The following is a 21,214-nucleotide window of genomic DNA, read 5'->3' as shown; positions in this document are numbered from 1 at the left end:
ATTAGCATAAACTCAAACCAAAGTAACACAGGGCTGTTTATCTAATTTGTAAACAGTGGAGTTATGCATGAGAGCGAAGCACATTAAGGTTTTTGAATATTAAGTTTTGTTGGTAGGATTGTCTCGTTATTGAGGAGCTGCTGTCCCACCGTGATGTTTAATGGACTGTCTTGATGAATATACTCAGGTGAAGCATTACCTTCTACCCTGGCATGACCCTTTCCCACCAACTGATCCCACCTAACTGCTAACTGACGTGTCTCAGTAATCCAAACTTGCCTCAGAAATATATTTTCCAGTTGAAGGTAAGGGAAGAGGCTGTTTGGACTATTGAGATGTTACACCTCACCCCTCCTCTCTCCGTTTCTTGCTTCTGCTGCGTTTTATCCTCACGGGTAACAACACGTACTCAGGTTGTGTCCCAGAACTTCTCCGCCATCCTCCCCCACTTCTTCCACTCCTCTCTTCCCCTCACTTCCTCTCTCCCTCTGCCTTGTGTGTCTCCCCAGTCAACTCCTCTCTAAAAAGCGGGGTCTCTTCCGGATACACGCTGGCCGCAAGCAGAGGTATCCACGGCAACAAGCCTGTGCACGGGGCACGCTAAATTGTCACAGATCAATACCTAGCATCCTCCTTTAACGGCACATCCTCCTTACCTTGCCTGAAACACCCAAATGATTGTGGGCCAGTGCAGTGATTTAAATGTTTTGTTCATGGAAAAAATAGTCTGATGTGAACTTTTTTTTTAACAATAACCACTTAAATTAAAGTAGCACGACTTCGCTGATGCTACAGCATTTCATTTTGTTTTAAACAATCAACAAGCCGCCATGTGAAACTTCAAACAGTCACTACGTTCTGGTCCACAAATGCTTGCGTGAATCCTTTATTATAAAAACATGCTCTCCTATGTTTTAATATGAGGAAATTTCTCCAAGTTCTTCTTTATTGTAATTGCTGGAGAATGTAGAGCTGAATGTTTTTGTTTTGGCAAAGAAGTGACGAAACCATGTGTTAAAATCACTGCAGAAGTCGTGGGTGATTTACGGCTCTGTCAAGTTAAACACATGGATTTTGAGGACATTGAGTATTCCCTCAAAAATCAGTGACTTTTTACTCTTTGAAAAGTTTGATAAATGTCATGCTCTAGTCTTGCTTCCTGCTTTCATTTCAGTTAGTCGGTTCAGTTTTTAGTCTCTTCTTGGAGAAACTGCTTAAATGATTAAGCATGCTTTCCACTTTCCTGTTCATATTAGTCATATTAGTTTGCATACAATGTATTATTTAGTGCTCAAATACTTTTGATTGCATGCAATATTCCTGCATGGCTGTGGAAAGATTCAGTAAAGTTCGTGGTCCTCAGTGGATCCAAATGATTTTACGTCCTTTCCCAGCAGCATGCAAACTCCTTTCACTCTACCTCCCCCATTTCTTCTACTCTAACCAAAGCATTTCTCATTGCTTGAATGAAATGCGGTTCCCAACAACACTCCCAAGCTGTTTATATTTTCATTTAAACGGCTACCTTGTAACACATGCAAAACAAAGAGTATATCATCGTAAAAAACAGAATTCTTGAGCGAATGACTTGGCCGAAATTGCTCCGTGGTGCATGATGTTTGTGTTGCCTTATGGATCCGTGACAGGAACATGTGAGTGGCCATAGTGTTGGGTTGGACTACAAGTGCATGCTATAACAGCAGCGTTAGGAGTCAATCATCCGTAGAGAATGGCTGCTAAATAGCTTTTCTACTGTAAAGAGATGACCTCACGTATGGGGCTGACTTGTGGTGAGTGGTATAGAGTACTTAATGAGACACCTTTTAAATGGCTGCACTTTGAAGCTAATATTTTGATGCTTATACACTCTGTTGAACGGATTAAGAGAGCTTTTCTGATGGTAGGTGGAGCATTTTTCCGCCGTCCCAGCACTAGTGCAAGTCTTGAATCAGGTTTCGGGTTTTGATTTTGCTGATTCAGGTGCTGTGATAGGCACATTAAATGAACAAATCCTCAGGGCAGAATGAGTTTCTAGCAATTCAGAGTGCTGCATTTGGACACTGCCTCCGTGATAAGTCAGCTAGTCTGTCTTTCGTTGAGACAAAATATAAATGTCTGTCCGTCTCCTTGCTTCGCCTGTTTGTATATGTGATGACTGTTTAGAAAGACAGGCCACATTTTTGGTGTTCTTCCACAATTACTAACAGACTCCTTTCCAACAAGCTCAGGCTGCCCTTCTCCCGCTTCCCTAAGCTCGCAGGATAACACGGTGTAGTGACCTGTAAAGTCAAAGGCATGGACATTGCGATCAGTGACAAAACTGCATTTATCCAAAATGAATACCAGTGCCTGCATATGTTTAACTCTTTCTACTTCGCTGTCAGCGGTAAAATAGGCTTTCGGGATCGGATCAGGATGAACAATTCCCGTTCATCCCAAACCATTCGGAACAAGGCTTCGCCGTTGCCCCCTAGCTCCGGTGTCCGCCGCTCTCCCAGCCAGGAGAACGTCCCCGAGGCTACGAGCCCGGGAAAGGTCCAAAAGAGCTGGAGCTTCAATGACCGCACACGCTTCCGCACCTCCCTGCGCCTCAAACCGCGTCCTCCTGTTGATGGTGAGCAGCCCACACACACTTTCTATTCTCTTTGCGTTTAAATGTGTCTGACTAACTCACCGCTGCTCTGCACTAATAGAGGGACTCGGGGAGGACAGCGTGGAAGACAAACCATACTGTGACGTAACAATGGAGGAGGTGATCCCAGCAGTGAAGACGCTTATACGAGCTGTCAGGTGAGTCCTGCCATCAGCTGTACTTGCTGAAATTGAGGGTTTTTTTTCTTTTTGTGTGAGTGTGAAATAAACATTTGGAGGTCGTTCCTTAATTTTTAAAATTGTATTTCTGTACTTGACATCAAAAACAAACACTAGTTTATCTGTATTTTGTTGCAGAAGCTTTAACTGTGGAGTTTTATTGGATAACATATCTTCTATTACAAGTATTTCCTTTATGCTTCAATCATCTCCTCTCTTAGTGACCACGCTGAAGTATAAAACTTGTATTTGCTCATCCATTGTTGTATTTTTGATCTTTTGTAATTTGTGACTTAATTAGAAACATCTAAAATGATACTGAAATAATAATTTCAATACTGAAACCATACTTAATATAGTTTTTTATTGAGCTTTATGGTTGATTCCTTTGTCTCCATCGCACTACAGCCAAGTTTTAGTGATGACACTTTTAGCAGGTTGATATTAGACATCCAAATATTCTCTATTTAATAAAAGAAAATAATATAAACTCAACTACAGTCATTTGACAAAGAAAGTAAACTATCTTTCAGCTCTGTCTAGGAGTCAGGATATAATAAAAAAAATCTTTACACTGTCTCGTTACTTTAGCAAAAAACCTAATCTGAATGCAGAAACACACTTACTGCTTCCAGTACCAGCAAGAATGGACTTAACTGACCATCAGCAACTGTGCAGACCACTGTGAAAACAGAGGTTTGGGCATTTTGCATATTTGCAGATTAACCTTGTGAATATTCACAAGTGGAAAACTAATATAACTTGTTGGGACAAAATCCTCCTCTCTCTGAAAAGAACATGGCAGCATGGGTTATTTTTGAAAAGCTGTATCTGAACACAAAAGAAGTCTTCTGGAAAATCTCCTTTGGACAGATGAGACTTAAGTGGAGATGTTTGGCTATAATGCACAAAAACCACCTGCAGCATATCAGCACCAACACCTCATACAAACTGTCAAGCATGGTGGTGGAGGGGTGATGACTTGGGCTTGTTTTGAAGCCATAGGACATGAACACCTTGCATTGAGTTGACCACGAACTCCTCTGTACACCAAAGCATTCTAGAGTCAAATGTGAAGACATTTGTCCAACAGCTGAAGCTGGGCCCAAATTGGGTCATCCAACAAGACAATGATCCCCAAACACAGCAGCAAATATACAACAGAAGGGCTGAAAAAGAAAAGAATCAAGATGTCGCATTGGTCGAGTCAAAGCTCAGACCTCTACCTGATTGAAAAGCTGTGGAGGAACCTTAACAGAGTTTTGCTTAAATGAAGGATCCAAACATTAATGGACTGAAGCAACGCTGTAAAGAAGAACAGGTCAGAAATGCTCCACAGTGATGTGAGAGAGTGATAAAACAATTACTTCAACTTATTGTTGGCAAAGGTAACTCTACAAGCTATTGAATCATGGATTTGTTTAGTTTTACAAATACTGCTTCTGTATTTGGCTTAGCCTTTGTTGAGTAAATAGTGACACGATGTAATATGTTGCTGTTCATGCATGGTTGTAGCGCTCCAAGCAGAAAGCGACTTTTTTATATTTTGATATGTAAAACCTTTGAACTGACCAAGGTTGTACTTTCTTTTCTACATGAGTGTAGTTTCTCTATTAAATCATAATTTTCAGCTACAAGCCAGAGCTGCTGTGCGTCCTGTTATGGACTGGATAAGATCACTCACCCACCAGTGGTGGTTCCTATTGTACACAGCCTTCATTAATAGGTGAACATGCCTCTCCTCCATTTAAGAGCTGGCGTGCGCAGATTCAGCTGACTGAGTAAAAATGTCCTCTTAGGAGAGGTAACTGGGCCCTCCTGCAGGCAGGGTTAGTTCCCTCCATGTGACCTTGTGTCTCAGCAGGCCCGACTCATTCATGTGTGAGGTGGCGTGACTGGGAAAATGTATTAGAGAGTACACAAGCATCCAGATGATGCTGTGTCATTTCAACAATGACACCAAAAATAAGAAGTTGTTTATACCTGAGCTGAGATTGATGTTAATTCCTATCACGCTGTCATCTCTTTGCACTAGAAGAAAAGTGGAGAGACATGTGGACATAGGTCCAGTGTCCTCCCACCTCATGTACACAGTCACATTCATTCTCACATAATAGTAAGAGCTTTTCCCTGATTGTAGCAGAAAAACCACAATTGCTAGCAAACATCTCGTGTTACAGTCTAGTTGGTCTCCCGGGGTGCAGATTGGGGTGGGGTGGGGGGTGGGGGGGGGGGGTGACGATGAGAGCACATTAAAATGACTCTGGTCCCTGATGTCAGCACTGTACCCTCAGAGCATTTCTCTTGATAGCGTGACGGTGCCTGTGTGGTTCCATATGTACTTTAAAAAATAGCGGTCATATGCATAAAATAAAAATCTATATATCACGACATCAGCGATTGTGAAATTCAGCTGTCATTCAAAAGTAACTTGTTTTAGACAGATTTCTGGCCTGTAAGCTCATAATATCCCTTTCCCTGATGCAATCACACAAAGGCAGTTGGTAAATCAACTCAAGGTACCAGAGACCAGCTACAACACAAGTGGTGTTGACAACATGTGACTAATTGTAAACATTTCTATTGTCAGCTGAGGCTGTAAACCGTGAGCTGAAAAAGCCAAAGAGGTTATAGAGGTAACACGGGCTAAAAGCAACACTCTTGGTGTAGCCACTCAGTGTGTCTGAGGAGATATACAGCATATAGTAATCTATTTAAAACTAAGGTACGAATGTGTACGCTAAGTGAAAAAGCCTGCAGTGTAAAAGCACTGAATAAATAAAGTCCATTTAAAGCCAAGAAGGAAAAAATGCAGACTGTGTCAGTCAGTAAACTTAGTGTTTGCAAAACTAAGTAAGTAAATTTTGTACTACAAGTTCCAGCCTTTATGCTTCAGGATTATTTTACTACATGACATCTTATAGGACAGTAAAGCTGCTAAACTCTCTCTCACTCTTGCTTAGTGGGTAAGTTACCATATGTGCTCACCTCTCTCTTTAGTTTATATTGTGTATTATACATCAGCGCCCTTTTTTAGAAATGTTTTTCCCTCTTCTTATATCTCACATAGAACACTGTAGATATTTTTCTGTGAAGAAAATCATTCCATACTGCAGAGGGAACGCTTTACTACAACGAGTTAACTCTGAAGACTGAGGGTGACTACACTTTAAATACAAAAAGTTTTATGGCATAAATAGTTACGACCTTTCGGAGCATTTCCATTAGGTACAGAGTAGCTGCTATCTCATGTACAGTACACCTTCTATGTGTTTATAAGCCATCATCTTTACCTCTAACTTTTTAGCTGCATCAGAGGCAAGCTAGAGAAAGAATCCACCAATATTTTGCAGAGATCTGAGTAGGTGGTATTTTTGTTTATCTCTTATCTCTGATCTCCTACCTCAAACATGACCTGCTCTGGAGCAGGTAAGGTGTGTGCAAGTTACCATGGTGACTTCATAGCTTGGAGAAACAACAATCAATTGAATATTTTCTAAGGTTGAAAGAGTATTATGATCGAATAGTTAACAGTAGAGATGCAGACACTTAACAAGGGAACAGCTTATGATCTGATTTGAACCCGAAAAGCTTGATTGTGTTGGAATATTTATTACACTTATGGTCACATAACATGGTTTTGATTACCTGGACAAAGGCCACAGACCATAATGCGTTGATGAAGTTGTTCTTCATACCACACTTGTTGCTTTCCTCCATGCATGTTGCCAAAAGATGCCAAAAGATGTTGTCAGCTGGTGTGAGTGTAAATATTGACTCTTAATATGATAATATGCTTAAATTAAACTAGTGAAATAAACTGGAAAAATGGAAGATTATATTACAGCTTTGATTCTTTATTGTATTTATCTGAGGCCTGCCCACATTTATTATTTCACTAATAAAAACACCAGTCTTGGATTTGTCGCATGGTGTTTTTTAGGTGTCTGTATCTGTGGATACAGCTTGTTAATTTATTACTGGTATCAGATTGGTATCAGTATCATATCAGAAATGGAAAAAGCTGCATCCGTTATAAAGACAGGCAGTTATGAAATGCAGCACATTTATCTTCTTACCCAACAAGGTCAACAGGACATCTCTGTTCCATCTCTCAGGTTTTCTAAGTTTGATGCTGTTTAAACCGATCAGACTTTACTCTTGTCCACTTACTAATGAGCTGTCTGAACACAGTGCTTGTTAACACATAGAGTGATGCTTTCTCTTCATTGGGTGCACAGCAGATGGATGTTTACCATTGCAGGGATGATGTATAATGGTTTGATAGTGTAATGCCACTGATAGGCCATTATATGATCTCTCCTCGGGTTTTCACTTGACTCAGCAGATAGCTCTGACCTCAGCTGCTCAGTGCTGCAGACAATAGAAGTGAGGAGCTTCCTATATATAGTGCAGGTGTGTAAACAGCAGGTGCATCACTGTGTTAACACACACATGCATGCAGCTTCTCAGAAAGGTATTTGAATGATGCAAGTGAAAACACCACATTTTGCAGCAGGTCTTAGTGCTGATCTTTCACTTTCGGTGCATGTTATTAATCAGTGCCCGGCTGACTGAATAAATGCGTAAATGCCCGTTCTGTTTGCGTATGTGCGAAGGGATTGGTAGTGGGAGAAAGGAGGAGGGTGTGGGGAAATTAGGTCTGGTGTTTTTCTGTATTTCCTTTATTGTAAGTCTCCTCAAAACAAATCCAATAATCTAAAGTACTATGCAAATGTCTTGAGCCACTGTTGATGTGTTTATATTTAAGCTAGAAAAATGGGATACAGGTGTGGACAGTTATTGAAATGTGCAAAAACACATGAAAATACAGTATATGAGGCAAAAACTGAGTTTGTACAAATCTAACGAGCATCAAAGTGAATTTTTCTTATGGCCTTTATTCTTTAACGCAGCCTGAACTCTCTTAGGAAAGCTTTCTTGTAATTTATAACTTTCTTTGTAGTTGGAATGATTCATAGGTCTGCATTAAGTGGCTTAACAAACAAACAAAACAAATATTCCTCTGAAAATGATCAGGTACAAGGATTGAACTGAAAATGAGTCAAATAGCAGCCAGTGTCAAACAAATAACTCCTCACAAAGAACTTCAGGAAGACTGGAGAACTATTGCTCAAGCCCACTTTGACGTCTGACTCCTGGGAAGCAAAATATAAAGAAATGATGGGCTCAGACGAAGTGACAAAAATAGCTTGGACACGGCCACTATTTATAGTGTTTAATCTTGAATCATCAGATTTTGTTCTTTGTTCTTTCAGCAGAATATTTTTTAAAGTTATCAGATTTACACATCAAATTGTCCATAAGCATACTTAGCCACATACTGTAGCTTATAGGGTTTATTCAGTAATCTAGTGAAGGATCAGACCTGCAGGTGCTCACCCTACTTGGCCCACGTAGAATTTGTGTCGGCACAACCTTCATTTTTAATTCCCAGATAAATCCTTGCCATTTGACACTATCAGAGATCCACCTTTGCTGACTTGCAAAAATATTTGCATTGGCTAAGCAAGCATTTTAGGGCACAATTGACACTTCAATTTGTTCAGTCATTACTGTGTTTTTACGTCTCAGCTTCCGAGAAGTCGGGGTGGTGGTGATGTTATCTTTCAGTGAGCAGTGCCAGCTGTAGTGTAGAACTGCGACTGACAGGAAGTTAACTGGAGGGAGAGGGGAGCCCTACTCTTACCTGACTGTGTATTATGAAAACCATATCAGTGGCGAGGAAGGAGAGTCAGCATTTTGAAGAAATCCTTGGAGGATCCAAATCTAAGCCCGCCACCCCCTCCCGTCCTGTCTCAACCTTTTCTTTTACCCACACCTGAGACCCACCCTGGCAAAAAATCTGCACCTATCTGCAAAATAAGAAAAGATCGCCTGCAAAAATACCCCCAAACGCAGAAGTCATCAAGAAATAGAGTGCTGCGAGAGGAGGAGGAGGAGGAGTGTGCTGACGGCTGCTTCGGCACCAGCTGCAGACCTCCACTCCTCCTCCTCGCGCTCTTCTTCTCCTTCGCTTGCACCTTCTCCCTTTCTTTGCAGGACGGTCACTATACAACACGCGGTCACTGGAAATGCAAGAGCTGCAGACCTCAACAAAGGTTACAGTGGTTATTACAGAAAATGACCCCTCGCGCAAGTTGAGATTTCACTGCTCGTGCATCGCCCACATGCACACTTGTGTTGGTGTGTACATCAGCGAGCAGCAGCTACATTCATGTATGCATTTGTGCTATTACATTATTGTGTTTGTGCACACAGTTACCTATGCATGTGTGTTTTTTATCTCCTAAAACAGCTGAGCATTTCTGATTTCCGGCTTATTACAGCGGACTCAGTCGTCTGGGGTTAGAGAGATAGGATTGTCTCATTAAAAAAAAAAATCTTCCGTCCTTCTGCTTCCTTGGTTTTCCTACCCTCATTCTCCCAAAACTCTCTTGACATGACGTGAAGGAGAATCTATCACAGGGTGTGGAGAAAGCTTGGATGTGTATCTGTGTCCAGCATCTCTAAGCTGACTAAGTGATAAGAAGGAAATTGAATGACCCATCCAACACAGAAAGCCTGGCGTGCACTCGCACCCATCCTCAAACTTTCCTCTGCTCTCTTCCTGTTATCTCTTGCACTCGCTCTGCTCCTTCCAGCGAAACGTCCGACCAGAACAGCTCTGGCGGCGGATGTTGTCATTGATGTGTATGCTGGGTACAGTAGTGCTGGCTCGACAATCCTCGGTGTGTGACTCCCCCCACACCGGGATGTGGATGGTGATGATGCATCCACTGGGAGCCGGAGCAGCTGTGGTCCACCAGTGGCTCCAGTGTGGCTGTCACACTGACAAAAGAGGAAGGGGAAGGGGGGGGTGGGCTAGAGGCACGTGTGCGTGCGTTACCCGTTTCTGTCCGAAGAAAAGCTGAAACGGCAAATACTGATAAGGAAATGTCTCTGGGAGATGCTCTCCTCGTCACAATATATCCACATGGTTTAGCAGGTTTGTGACTGCTACCATTATGCAGCTGTTTGTGAACGATAAGGTCACGCTGACTTTAATTAATCTTGTTATTGTCAAGGTGGGCTGCCTCATGTGATAGCCTCCCACCCCTGCATTCTTCCAAAAGTTCACTCAACCCCCGCTTGTGTGAGCGTGCGCTTTGAAGCCATCTAAAGGTGGACGGAGGAGCATTAACAGTGAGTTTTGTGTGTGTTGTCTGTGTGTAGGATCTTGAAGTTCCTTGTGGCCAAGAGGAAGTTTAAGGAGACACTACGCCCGTACGATGTGAAGGATGTCATAGAGCAGTATTCTGCTGGACACTTGGACATGCTGGGCCGCATCAAGAGCCTGCAGACCAGGTAGCTCTTTTAATTGTGTTTCATAGGAAGATATTTTTGTGAATCTGCTCTGAAGCACTCTTTAAAGCTCAACAAACAACATGTTATCTCTTGTTTATTTAACAACAAAAAACTTGTGGCTCTATGAGGACAGTCTAGAAACTCACTGGCTTTTTGTGTCATGTTTTATCCTTTTAGGGTAATAATCAGTGTTTAGGGACTTCAGTCAGGTTCGGATTATGGAAAACATTTTGTTTTGAGTGCTTTCAGTCTGACTGTGAATGCAGATGAACTTAGGCCAAAAAAAGCTAATAAAAAGAAAAAGTTGCATTACTCCTTTACTCTCTGCAAAGATGGTTTAACTGCATGAAGCCAAAGATACTCTGAACACAAAAAAACAAAATATGACTCTGATCCTGACCAAAATGGTTTGGTATCAGATCACAAAGATGTCCTATCTGTGAACTTCAGAGGCAGCATTTCACAGAATCTGTTGCCTGATAGGCTATTTGGTTTTTGCCAAATATGTACTGACATGAACTTTAACATTTAACATGCTAACTGATGCCTGTAGAGTCTGAGTCATAGCTCTGTTTTTTTTTTTTTTTTTTTTTTGCATATGCTGGGATGTCCTTTCCTGGGGAGATTTCTTGTCTTGAATGTTTTCTACTTCTGAATAATCTTCCTCACTGTTGAAACATGGACTTCAGATTGTTTGGATGGCCTTGTAACCATTCCCAGATTGATGAGCAGCAACGACTGCTCGTTTGTGCAGCTGAACTGTGCTTGTTAAATTAAAGTACCTGAACTCAGTTGTGAAACTATTCACTTCCTCCATTGCCCTCCCAACAATCATGCTGAGCCAAAAAACGTCTTGTAGTTTTCGGGTATTTACTCTTTTTTATGGTTTATTTTTGTGCAAAAGGGTGGACCAGATAATTGGACGAGGAGCTGTTCAGCCAGATAAGAAGACACGTCCTGAAAAGGGAGAGAAGACACAGCCAGAACTGGACTCACTGGATGAGCTAAGCATGATGGGCCGTGTAGTCAAGGTGGAGAAACAGGTAATGGAGTAGAGTTTGATATATGAACAATGGAGCTGTTAAAGTGTGTTTTCTTTCTGATCTGTAGCTCTCATGTGCTGTTAGGAAGTGATGAGATGTAGCTTGGCTTTTGAAAGCGAGTGCCATTCATGTCTGTGTGTGTTTGTTCAGGTTCAGTCCATAGAAAACAAGCTGGACCTCCTGCTCAACTTTTACTCCCAGTGCCTGAAGAAAGGCTCGTCCAACTTTACCTTGTCCTCCCTCCTCGACCCCGACCTGACTTCTGACTACCACAGCCCCACGGACCAAAGAGACCTCTTCCCCTCTGCTAACACACTCATCTCTCAGTCTGAGAGCGGCAACTTGGAATGACAATGAGCTGACTGTTCGAACAAAGGCACAAACCCTTTACAGTATGTCTTCCTAAGGCTGTGTCCTCACTCAGCCTAAATGACTTCTCATCACTTCCTTTCATTTCAGTCTTCACTCTGCATCCCCCCTTTACTTTCCCCCTCGAGTGAACGTTTCCAGCCCGAGGCCACCAGATGGCTCCACCTGACAGGGAGCCACAGCCAAAGCTGCTCACCGCACACACCTCTGAACCCACTACTGTACATGAGGATGGAGATGAAGAAAGGACACATGAACGACTAATACTTGACTACTGAACCACTCTCAGCCGCTCACTTCATGCTATATATACATCGATGCCTAATTTAAAGCTGTAGATAATCGGTGGGGTTCACTGAAGTTTTTTAAAGTTTTAGAGAAATCTTTTGTCCACACCATCAGTTTTCATCAGACACTGATTTGTCTGTGATTACTTTGATAATTTAGGATGGCATCACAGCTCTTGAGTAGCACCAAAGGAGCTGAGACAAGGTGCTCCTGTGGAAAGGGGGAGAATCTCTCAGGCTCAGCTGACAGCCACCAGACTCCAGTGGTATCATCTGAACAAAAGGAAGGGGGTAAACGTGTAAATCCTGCTTTAATTGCCCAAACTACACACATGAAACAGAGTTAGGAGAATGTGTTGGACTGGTGTGCATACAGTACATGACTCCTTAGAAGTTTGGTCTCCAACAAGCCCACATGCAAAAAAAAACAACAAAGAAAGAAAGAAAACAACCCACACACATCCCTGTTTGACTGAAATAAGGAATGCTCGTACTTGTTTAGAATTTAATAGAGCCAAAATGTTCTTTAACAGGCTTTCAAATGCCACTTATCTCAGTAACCTGTATTTCAATTTAAACCCGCCCTTTAAAACTTGCTGTCTTGCAGCCCACGTTCCCGGCACGCATGCTCCTCAGACCGGATGGGAAAAAAATGAGAATTTCATGGACAGGAACGCGTCACTTTCTCCAGAGCTTCTTGTCACTCACCCTTACCCTCAGGTCAGCTGCTTCAGGCAGTCTGCAGCGCCCGCTCTTACTCTCACTGGGACGTTTTGACCCAGTTTGGCGCAGTTTTGTTAAACATCGAATATCCTGAAAGGCATCCAGGTCAAATGCATGAATTTCCTTACCCGGATGAACGCTTGTGTGCTGGGAAACGGTTACAGCCTTACAGCCTCAGCTTGCAGCTGGCGTACTTTGCTCTCTTTTTGTCTTTTCTGGTTTCTTTCTCGTTGCCCTTTTGCGCTCTAATTGCTCTCTGCTGATGGAAAAAACTGGAGAGTGCACAAATGCACACACATACACACACATATATACATATATTAACAATGAAAGTCCTTTTTACTTAAATACTCTGGCACTTGATGAATCTTTTGTTTTGATTTCTTTACTGTAATTGTGTTCATGCACTCGATTTCATGTAACCTAGAAGAGAGGATGTTTTTTTAACAATTTTGGTTGTGAATGCAGGATTTAAGTTAATATATTTAATTAAGCTAGATATGATTGTTCAATTAATGTAGCATTTTATTTTCAAGTTAAATCATGGTTCACATGCACGAATTGCAGAGCTCATATGTATTATATATATATATACATTTTTTAAAAAATGTCTTCGGATGATTGACTGAGAAAACATCCATCTTGCTGTATTTGGCCAGTAAAAACACGTCTTCTGTCCCTGTAAATCATTCATTCATTTGGTCCGGTCACGCCAGTTGACTCAGGTGCTCCACTTTAGACTTTTACACAGTGAATGTACTTCCTCGCACGGTCCTTTTAGATCTGTTTATGGTCTGTTGCTCTTGCTGCCATGAGGAATAAAATGGCACTATGAGCTTGCAGTTTTGCTCTCATTTAATTCACGGAGAGGCGCTCGGTAGCTTTATTACGTAGCCTAGATTATAGAAGAGGTGCCTATTTATTAGAGGCATTATTAAACTGAACAGTGCCGCCGTCACTTTATCGTCACCTGGAATGTCGAGCATTATGAAAATGTATGCGAGATCTCTGTACTGCATGTTGTTTGTTTCGTGGTAGCCCCAGTATTAGAAGACCAACTTAAAGGATGTAAAACCTAGAGTTAAGACAGGAAAGGAAAATACCTGTGCCTTCTACTCCCTCGTTCTATCGTAAGCCCGCTTCGAAGAGACGTGTTTAACTGAAATCACGCGAGGATGGTCACATGCTACGTTAGCGCAAAACATCAAGATTGTTCTAAAGATTTGTTCTGACTGCTGTAAACTTTGGTATATTTGAGAATTTTGCTGAATGTTCGGGATATCGTTGTACCTACCAGGTCCTTATTGCACCGACACCCTTTCTGTATTAGATGTGGAGGCTGGAGGCATGGACATTTGTGTCGTTGCAGGAGTCTCTGCTGTCATGTCTCCTCTCATAAGCATGTCACGTAGCTCAGAATGGCTTCCACACAACTACCTCTGAGGCCACTAGGGGGCGCTAGTCTAGAAACCCGAGTATGAGAAACTTTAACCGTCTGACTGAATGCTATGCATGACTCAATCTGCACGTTCTTTTTTCATGTCTTCTTCATGACGCCCATCTTTCACTGTCTTGCTGCCATCCGACATTCCAGCATCGCTCTGTAGCGTCTCTATTTGTCTGAACTGTCGTTAAAGTGAAACTCAAACTGATCAAGCAATAAGAAAACTGAACAAAGTCTTCCAACTCTAATTGATGTGGCTACTGGTTGAATGAAACATGGCACTGATTTATTTTCTAATCTAATGAGCACCTCCATTTGATCCTTTTAGGAGATGCAGCAACAACAACAACAACAAAAAAGTGTATCTGCTGGAGATGAAATTGGATCACTTGACTAATTATTAATTTATTAAAGCTCTTTGGACTGTTTGCTGTTGGGTGTCTTTTATCTGGCAATAATATAAACTTTCAAAAGGAACTATAAAAATGCTTAAAATTCTGTTTCAAGATAAAAATGATACTCAAGGTCTGCCAACGAACGTGGAAAAAGAGCTGCTACTCAACTCCCTGAAGGCTCCGACGTACATCATCCACACTCAAACTTCAAATTAATTCAGCCTTCCAGTAGGTGGCGCATGACAACCGCAACATATCATATCTTAGGTTGAAATGAAATGGAGCTAAAAAATAATAATAAATACAAGAAATAAGTCAATTTATTCAAGACTTTCTGAGACAAGATTGTTTAAAGGTGAATATTTGACCAAAAAAAACTGAATGTATTTAAAATATTGACATCCTTATTTAGATGTTTATCTCCAAACATTCAGCTGCAAAGACACACTTTTAGTAAATTGTATGTGACAGGATTAAAACATTTTCTTGCACAGTTTACACTCAAAACAGGGAACTGGTCTTAAGCTGCTTTCCTCATGGGAAGAAAACTGAAAATATCTGATAGCCTGTATATAAAAGATGGATGTAGCCTCCAACAATGTCATCCACTGATTTGTGGACTCCTGTTTTGAGCATTTTGACTGTCACCATCTTGCTGTTGGAGACTTTAAAAAAAAAGACTATATATTTTTAGGTAAAGTCTCTTACCTAAAAATATATAGTCTTTTTTTTTTTAAAGGACCTTAATTTACAAAATGGAAATCATGCTGTATTCAATGAAGCTAGTAGAAATTGAGACTATAAAGTGACCATGGAAGAGTTTCCTGAGGTCATAAATGACTGCAACAGTAGTATTTGCTTGCTCACTGGCTTCTATACAATTGCACCCTCCCACCAAGAATGCAGGGTCAAGGCACTTTAACATTTGCTTTACTTTTCAGACCCATAGGAGATGCCCATCTTTTATATACAGTCTATTATGCATACATAGTGAGCAGCAGGAAATCAGCGGGTTTTCTATTTCCAGTTCTTTGCTGTCACACTGTGAAGTTGCCCACACCGTAGAAGTGACAGAACAAAGTCACGTGACGTCTATAAGGGTCGACAATCAAATAGGCAAATGTCTGCTCCTCCTCTCGCACCCCAGGGAAACATCGGCCAGATTCGTCCTATAGACAATAAAATTATGTGGTTAACACACGTGGTAACAACACGTCTCTGATTTGTCTCAATCTGTCTCAAGAATGCACTCACTGCCCACTTTATTAGGCATGCCTGTTCATCCGCTCATTAGTGGATAAGTGTAATCAGCCAATCACACGGCAGAAAATGCAATTAGGCATATAGAAATGAACTGAATGTACTGAAGTTCAAACTGAGCATCAGAATGGAGAAGAAAGGTGATTTAAGAGACTTTGAACGTAACATAGCGTGGTCAGACTGCTCTTGATTTCTGCTGCTACATTCAAATGGTGAGGTCAGAATCTGGTATTAACAACACGAGAGCATGGATCCATCCAGCCTTGTATCAACATGCTGTTGGTGGGGTAATGGTGAGGGGAATATTTTCTTTGGTTACTTTGTGGCCCCCCAGTACCAACTGAGCATTGTTTATAAATGCCACAGCCTACCTGAGTATTGTTACCGAGCATGTCTATCTGTTAATGTTCACCGTACTTAAATATCATCAGACAATACAGACAAAAATCTCAGAGGAATGTTTCAGATATGCCTAAAAAGGTGTACTTGACATCAAATAAAATTATCTGTGAACTTTAATATAAAATATAGCTCTAAGTGAATATAAGTCTATGTACTGTCAGTACATGCATGTTTACATCGTATGTTAATCCTCCCCCTAATACTCGCTTTTCTAAAATGACTCTAGCTTCTTATTTAGACTAACTTTATGAGCAGCACAACATTTTCTCTATATTTCACGGGGGAACAGGCAGACAATGAACCAGGGACTTACAAAGGCACAAACTTTGAGCACTTTGGAGACAACGCCGATCTTTTTTGTCTCTGGGTCCTTCTGCACGCTGCGAAACAAATGCATCAAAATCTCACCATTAGGTCATGACTCATTTATGCATATAAATAAACATGGAGCCAGATGCTTCTCACCTGATCAGATCTTTGTATATTTGCTTTGTGGTGCTGATGTAAGGATCAATGGTGTCTTCATACTGACAGAGCTCACCCCCAAGACACAGGTGCTTGAAGAGGCTAAACAGAAACTCTCCCCGCTCCTCCCTCCCAACCACATAGTAGTGCTCAGACTCCTCATCCTGCAACATCTGGAACAACCAAAGAGGTCATGAACTGGCTCAAAGTTAATAAAAACAACAAAATAAAATGAAGGAAAAAAGGAAAAAAAAGATGAGAGACTCACCTGTCGGAGTTCATCAGAGTCAGGGTAGACATCATGAAAGCATTTAACTACATGCCCAGTGGGCCTCAAGATGCCGCAAGAATAAATTGGATCAAACAGCTCCATGGAGACCTTAGTGCAAGGCGTGGGCTCCACACTGACAGACACCATTGGCTTGTCTGCAACACACACACACGAAAAAAAAATCTGAAGAGACCTGACTGCAAAAACTGGAGCAGATGAGAGCAATTTCCTGATATCAGTGATGAAAGGTACATGACATACCAAGAGGCACCCAGACTCCAGCATCCATCTTTCTCAGGCTGGACAGCACCTCAGGGTCTCTGAAGAAACACTGAGCACACATGGAGGGGGGTTCAAAAGTGACCAAACACACCAAGACGCCTTTTCATCGTTTTAATCAGTTACATTGGGTTTGACAAAGCAGCATTACATTTTTATATTTTAATCCTAGAGACGTACCAGAGCAAACTTTTCACTGCTGTAAGGGGAGAAACTGTGGTCAAAACTGAACGACTGAGCGGAAATCCTCCCCAGCATGGACCTGAATGTAACAAACAACCATCAGAGAGCATCCAACAGGTAGCAACTCCGCAGATAAACAAAGGAAGATGTTTTTTCTTTTGTTTTTTAGGCTTAACTTCTTACGTCACCATTTCATCAACCGTGCCAAGGTGTCTTTATCTTGTAGGAAAGAAAACGTCTTAGTGCGAAGAGCGTTAAAAGAAAAAGTCTGCTCAAACGCGTATTTTTCTTCGTCCATGTTTACTCTTTAATTGATGGTTAAGGGAAACACGAGGACTTGCTCCTTTTCCATAAACGAGTGCAGGCGGTTCACAGGCCAATCAGCGACAGGTGTCCTCACGACCAGCCAATAAACTTCCCGTGTAGTAGGTTTGTTCCGGTTGGATGAAAGGTCCCCCCCATCTAAGGTTTGTTTCGTTTACTTGTTGCTTTGGCAACGGACTCTGGTGACGTCTCAAATTGGACTGGAAGCTTCTTTTTTACGATATAAAGCCAAATACTGTGCAAATTACATTAACAAAAAAGAAAATGTATATTTTATGCTCGTTTATGAAACACACTCAAAAAAGGCCCAATAAAATACAATAAAATGATCTAAAAAAATGAAAATAAAAATCTGCCCATTTTCTGTCTAATTTTGAAACACAAAACAATGTAAAATTACAATATTAAATTTTATAGAATCTGGTTAAAAGAAATGTAACTGATAAATATACATTCAATTTAATCTAATAAATCTTTTTTTGTATATATCCAATTGCATTTACTCAAAATTATTGATTCATATTTATTTTATTTTTTAATTTTTAGCGTGGAGTGTAAAATTCACGCAGTTAATAAAAAAGACAAGCAGCTGTGAGGGGAACCCCTGTTTTTATTTTTTCCTGTTGCAGACACTACATAATAGTTATGACAATTACTAGCTGTTGTAGTTCACACTGTAAACATCTTTTTATGTACACATACATATTAGATAGAACAGTAAAAATGTGGTAATGACCTTGGGGTAATGGAAAAAACGATCATGCTCCGCATCAAATACGTAACATTAGTTCACGTTAATAATGAAAATAGTTATTTGTACTTTTAAATTTGTACATTTAAAATTAGACTTTTCAAGAATAAAAAATTAAAATAATTTATTTTAAAAAAAACCCACATAATTGTGTAAAAAAATGTCATAAAGCATATTTTTTGTCATATTTTGGCAGGCCATCCTCTCCTGTCAGCCACAAGAGGGCGACATTATCCGGCTGCAAAAACGCTCCGCACGCCTGCTGTGCTGCGTCAATCGTGTTCCCACGTCAGTGCTCCTGTGTTACCGTCTCCACGACTGTCTTATTTATGCTTCTGGATTTGTTTAATCCTTCTCTATCTCCTATAGAAATGGCAAACATGGAACTGTTAGTTTTTCAGGGTAATAAACTCCTGTTACAGTGCAGTGAGATCACAGTTTATTACTGAATGTGGAAACAGCTGTTGACAAAAGAATTTAAATTTAAAGTCGGGTTCTTTTGTAACGAGTTTCAAATGATAAGAAACACCAGTGACACTGATATGAATCTATCAGTATGAGGATGAACTCCTGCTGTCGGCTGTTTAATGGGATTTGCTGATGAGGACGCTGTGATGCCGTCCAAAGAGAAAGCAGACTTTATTTCCATGACATTTGTCAACACAAAATGTAAATTCCTCTTTCCTGTTTTTTTTAACTAATTCCTCATTCTGTCATTTTTCTTTCTCAACTTCTCTTTTTTCCTTTCTGCATACTCGGTTAATTCCAAAAAACAACCTTTCAAAATGTTCCCTGTAAATTTCACAATCTGGCAGGAACACCTGGGGCACCACAAAGGCAGGTGCCATTTAACATTTACCCTACATGCCATTTTTGGACGTCACATTCAAAGAATCTTCTAGGGAAAAAAAGAAAACAATCCTAGGAAGGTCTTACTAAGAACCCTACAAACTTCTTCCTGGCACCAATACTTATTTCGTTACTAACATTCCCAACATTCCAGGATGTGCGATCCTTTTGGTCCACATTCCAGTGCAGGACACCGTATCCCTCTAAGTGAGGATATGGGGACACCCTTCCTGGAGACAGGATAAGATAATGTTGTGTCTTTATTTTTTATTTTCCACGGTCTCACGAAGCATACAGGGAGCCGGCTGATAAATCTGAGGAAGGAAATGAATAATATCAGACCATTTTAAAGAAAACACTTCAACATATCCTAAGGGTTAATGTTTTTAAAAAATATGGTATTTTTAAATTACTTTCATTTGGTGACACAGTGGTTAAAAACTAGTCCTGTGAGCCTGACCACTCTATGAAACCTCATTAGCCATACAGGTTTTGCTTTAGACCATCCTTAAAAATAATGATGATAAATGGAGCATTAAACTGAGCCATAGTTAAATATCATGTTGTCATAATGAAAACACACAGCCGGGGGATAATTCGGTGTGTCTAGACAGTGACAAGCTCAGAGCACAGGATGCAGGATGGGACCAAAATGGGGCCAAATTACATCCCAATGAATGGATTGGAGGAGACAGAAAATTATGCCAAATTGCTGTTTTGACACTGTACAGCCAGGGAATAACATAACATAACTGATTCAGGTTACTAAAATAAAAGAATTATTCTCATTTTCAGCTGATTGCTTTGTAGTAATTATGTCTGATTTCTGCTCATTAGATCTATCGGAATCAAAACACTGCAGCCTGGCAAACAGGAGGCCCAGGCAGGTGAGACGATGTAAGAACTGAGAAATGTTGGGAGGCGAGTTCAGTCTTTCCACGCAGATTCAGGGGCAGATATGAAGGAGATGAGGAGATCCCTCACTGTAGTTCTGCTCAGTAAGAACAAGGCTGATACTCTGAAGTCAATTTGTAACACTGTTGTTAATATTCAATGACGATTGATGATTTTACCCACTAAAATCATCATTTGCGTCTACTATACCTCGAGCTTTCTCTTTACCCATGACAGATATTCTAAAATGTTTATGTAATTGTGTAAGAAATTATGTTTCATATACTATTTTCACTGCTTTTGTGGCCATACAGTGGCTAAACAATGAAAAGTGAGCTCATTAAATAAACTGAAGCTTTATTAAAAATCAATAATCATAATAATATGTACATACATAGTGACACCACAGCACAGTGAATGAATAAACGAATATGTATTTCCTGCTTTTTGCCTTTTCTTCTTCACTTACACCCATGTCAGGATATAATGAAGACGATCTGCTTTCAATATATTGAGCATTATATAATAGTATTAAATTGTAGCATGCATGTTGCATGTTGATACCTACCGTTAGTGAATAAATCATAAGAAAAATACAATTATCTATTTATTTTATACATTTTCTTTAGATTTTTGGTTTCCCTGATAGGTTGCTTAAGGGGGAAGTAGTTTATACTGGAGAAAATCTCATCAGTAACACTAAATCCCTGTGCAGCTTATTGTGATTTTCTCAGCAAAGTGTTTCCCTTTAGATCAGATCACCCATTCTTCTGTCTTCTGATTATCTGTCTCTTGCAGTCAGGTTTAAAAACTAGTTATGTGGGGTTCATGTGCTCACAGGCAGTCCTGTGTCCTTCGGATAAGCCCTGTCTTTGACTCAAACACTTTAACACTGACCTATGAATCATTCACTCAAGAGATGAATCAGTGTTGAATCTTCACATAACACACAAATTAGCAAAGTGCCCAAAGATACAATTTTAAAGTGGATCTTTAGGCACTTTGTTACTCACAGCCTGTTGGGGAAAAAAAAAAACACACATAATTTGTTCTCTTTCCTTTAGTTGAATGTACAACAAATGATCCAGAAAACAAA

General features: G+C 40.5%; 2 protein-coding genes across 10 annotated transcripts in view; one reads left to right on the top strand and one right to left on the bottom strand.

The window, feature by feature from the left end:
• Positions 1–14,473, top strand: part of kcnq4 (potassium voltage-gated channel, KQT-like subfamily, member 4) — a 59,956-nt gene extending 45,483 nt beyond the window's left edge. For 5 of the 6 annotated variants that reach the window (XM_087835319.1, XM_035906561.2, XM_035906562.2 and 2 more), the window contains 5 exons: positions 2,385–2,614; positions 2,694–2,790; positions 10,048–10,179; positions 11,084–11,222; positions 11,373–14,473. In XM_087835319.1, coding sequence (XP_087691445.1) covers positions 2,385–2,614; positions 2,694–2,790; positions 10,048–10,179; positions 11,084–11,222; positions 11,373–11,573 — 799 coding nt within the window. In that variant the 3' untranslated portion in view covers positions 11,574–14,473. Of the gene's footprint in view, positions 1–509; positions 567–2,384; positions 2,615–2,693; positions 2,791–10,047; positions 10,180–11,083; positions 11,223–11,372 lie in introns of all 6 variants that reach the window. The other variant, XM_087835320.1, reaches the window with a different exon arrangement.
• A 677-nt stretch (positions 14,474–15,150) lies between these two features.
• cfap300 (cilia and flagella associated protein 300) lies at positions 15,151–17,790 on the bottom strand. 4 transcript variants are annotated; one of them, XM_006787780.3, is made up of 7 exons: positions 17,484–17,790; positions 17,298–17,379; positions 17,100–17,169; positions 16,836–16,993; positions 16,568–16,740; positions 16,416–16,482; positions 15,151–15,609 (listed from the first exon to the last, which is right to left on the bottom strand). In XM_006787780.3, the coding sequence occupies exons 1-7, from the start codon at positions 17,489–17,491 to the stop codon at positions 15,478–15,480; spliced, it is 690 nt and encodes a 229-aa protein (XP_006787843.2). In that variant the 5' UTR covers positions 17,492–17,790; the 3' UTR covers positions 15,151–15,477. The 4 variants fall into 4 exon arrangements, with proteins under 4 accessions (XP_006787843.2, XP_006787842.2, XP_035762468.2 ...); XM_006787779.3 differs by having other exon boundaries at positions 17,489–17,790; XM_035906575.2 differs by having other exon boundaries at positions 17,477–17,561.
• Positions 17,791–21,214: the final 3,424 nt, after the last annotated feature.

This window comes from Neolamprologus brichardi, chromosome 22 (assembly GCF_056152115.1).
Source record: "Neolamprologus brichardi isolate AB-2024 chromosome 22, ASM5615211v1, whole genome shotgun sequence".
NCBI classification, from domain to species: Eukaryota; Metazoa; Chordata; class Actinopteri; order Cichliformes; family Cichlidae; genus Neolamprologus; species Neolamprologus brichardi.
Note: the sequence above shows the minus strand (reverse complement) of the source record. Positions and strands in the feature narration are given on the sequence as shown.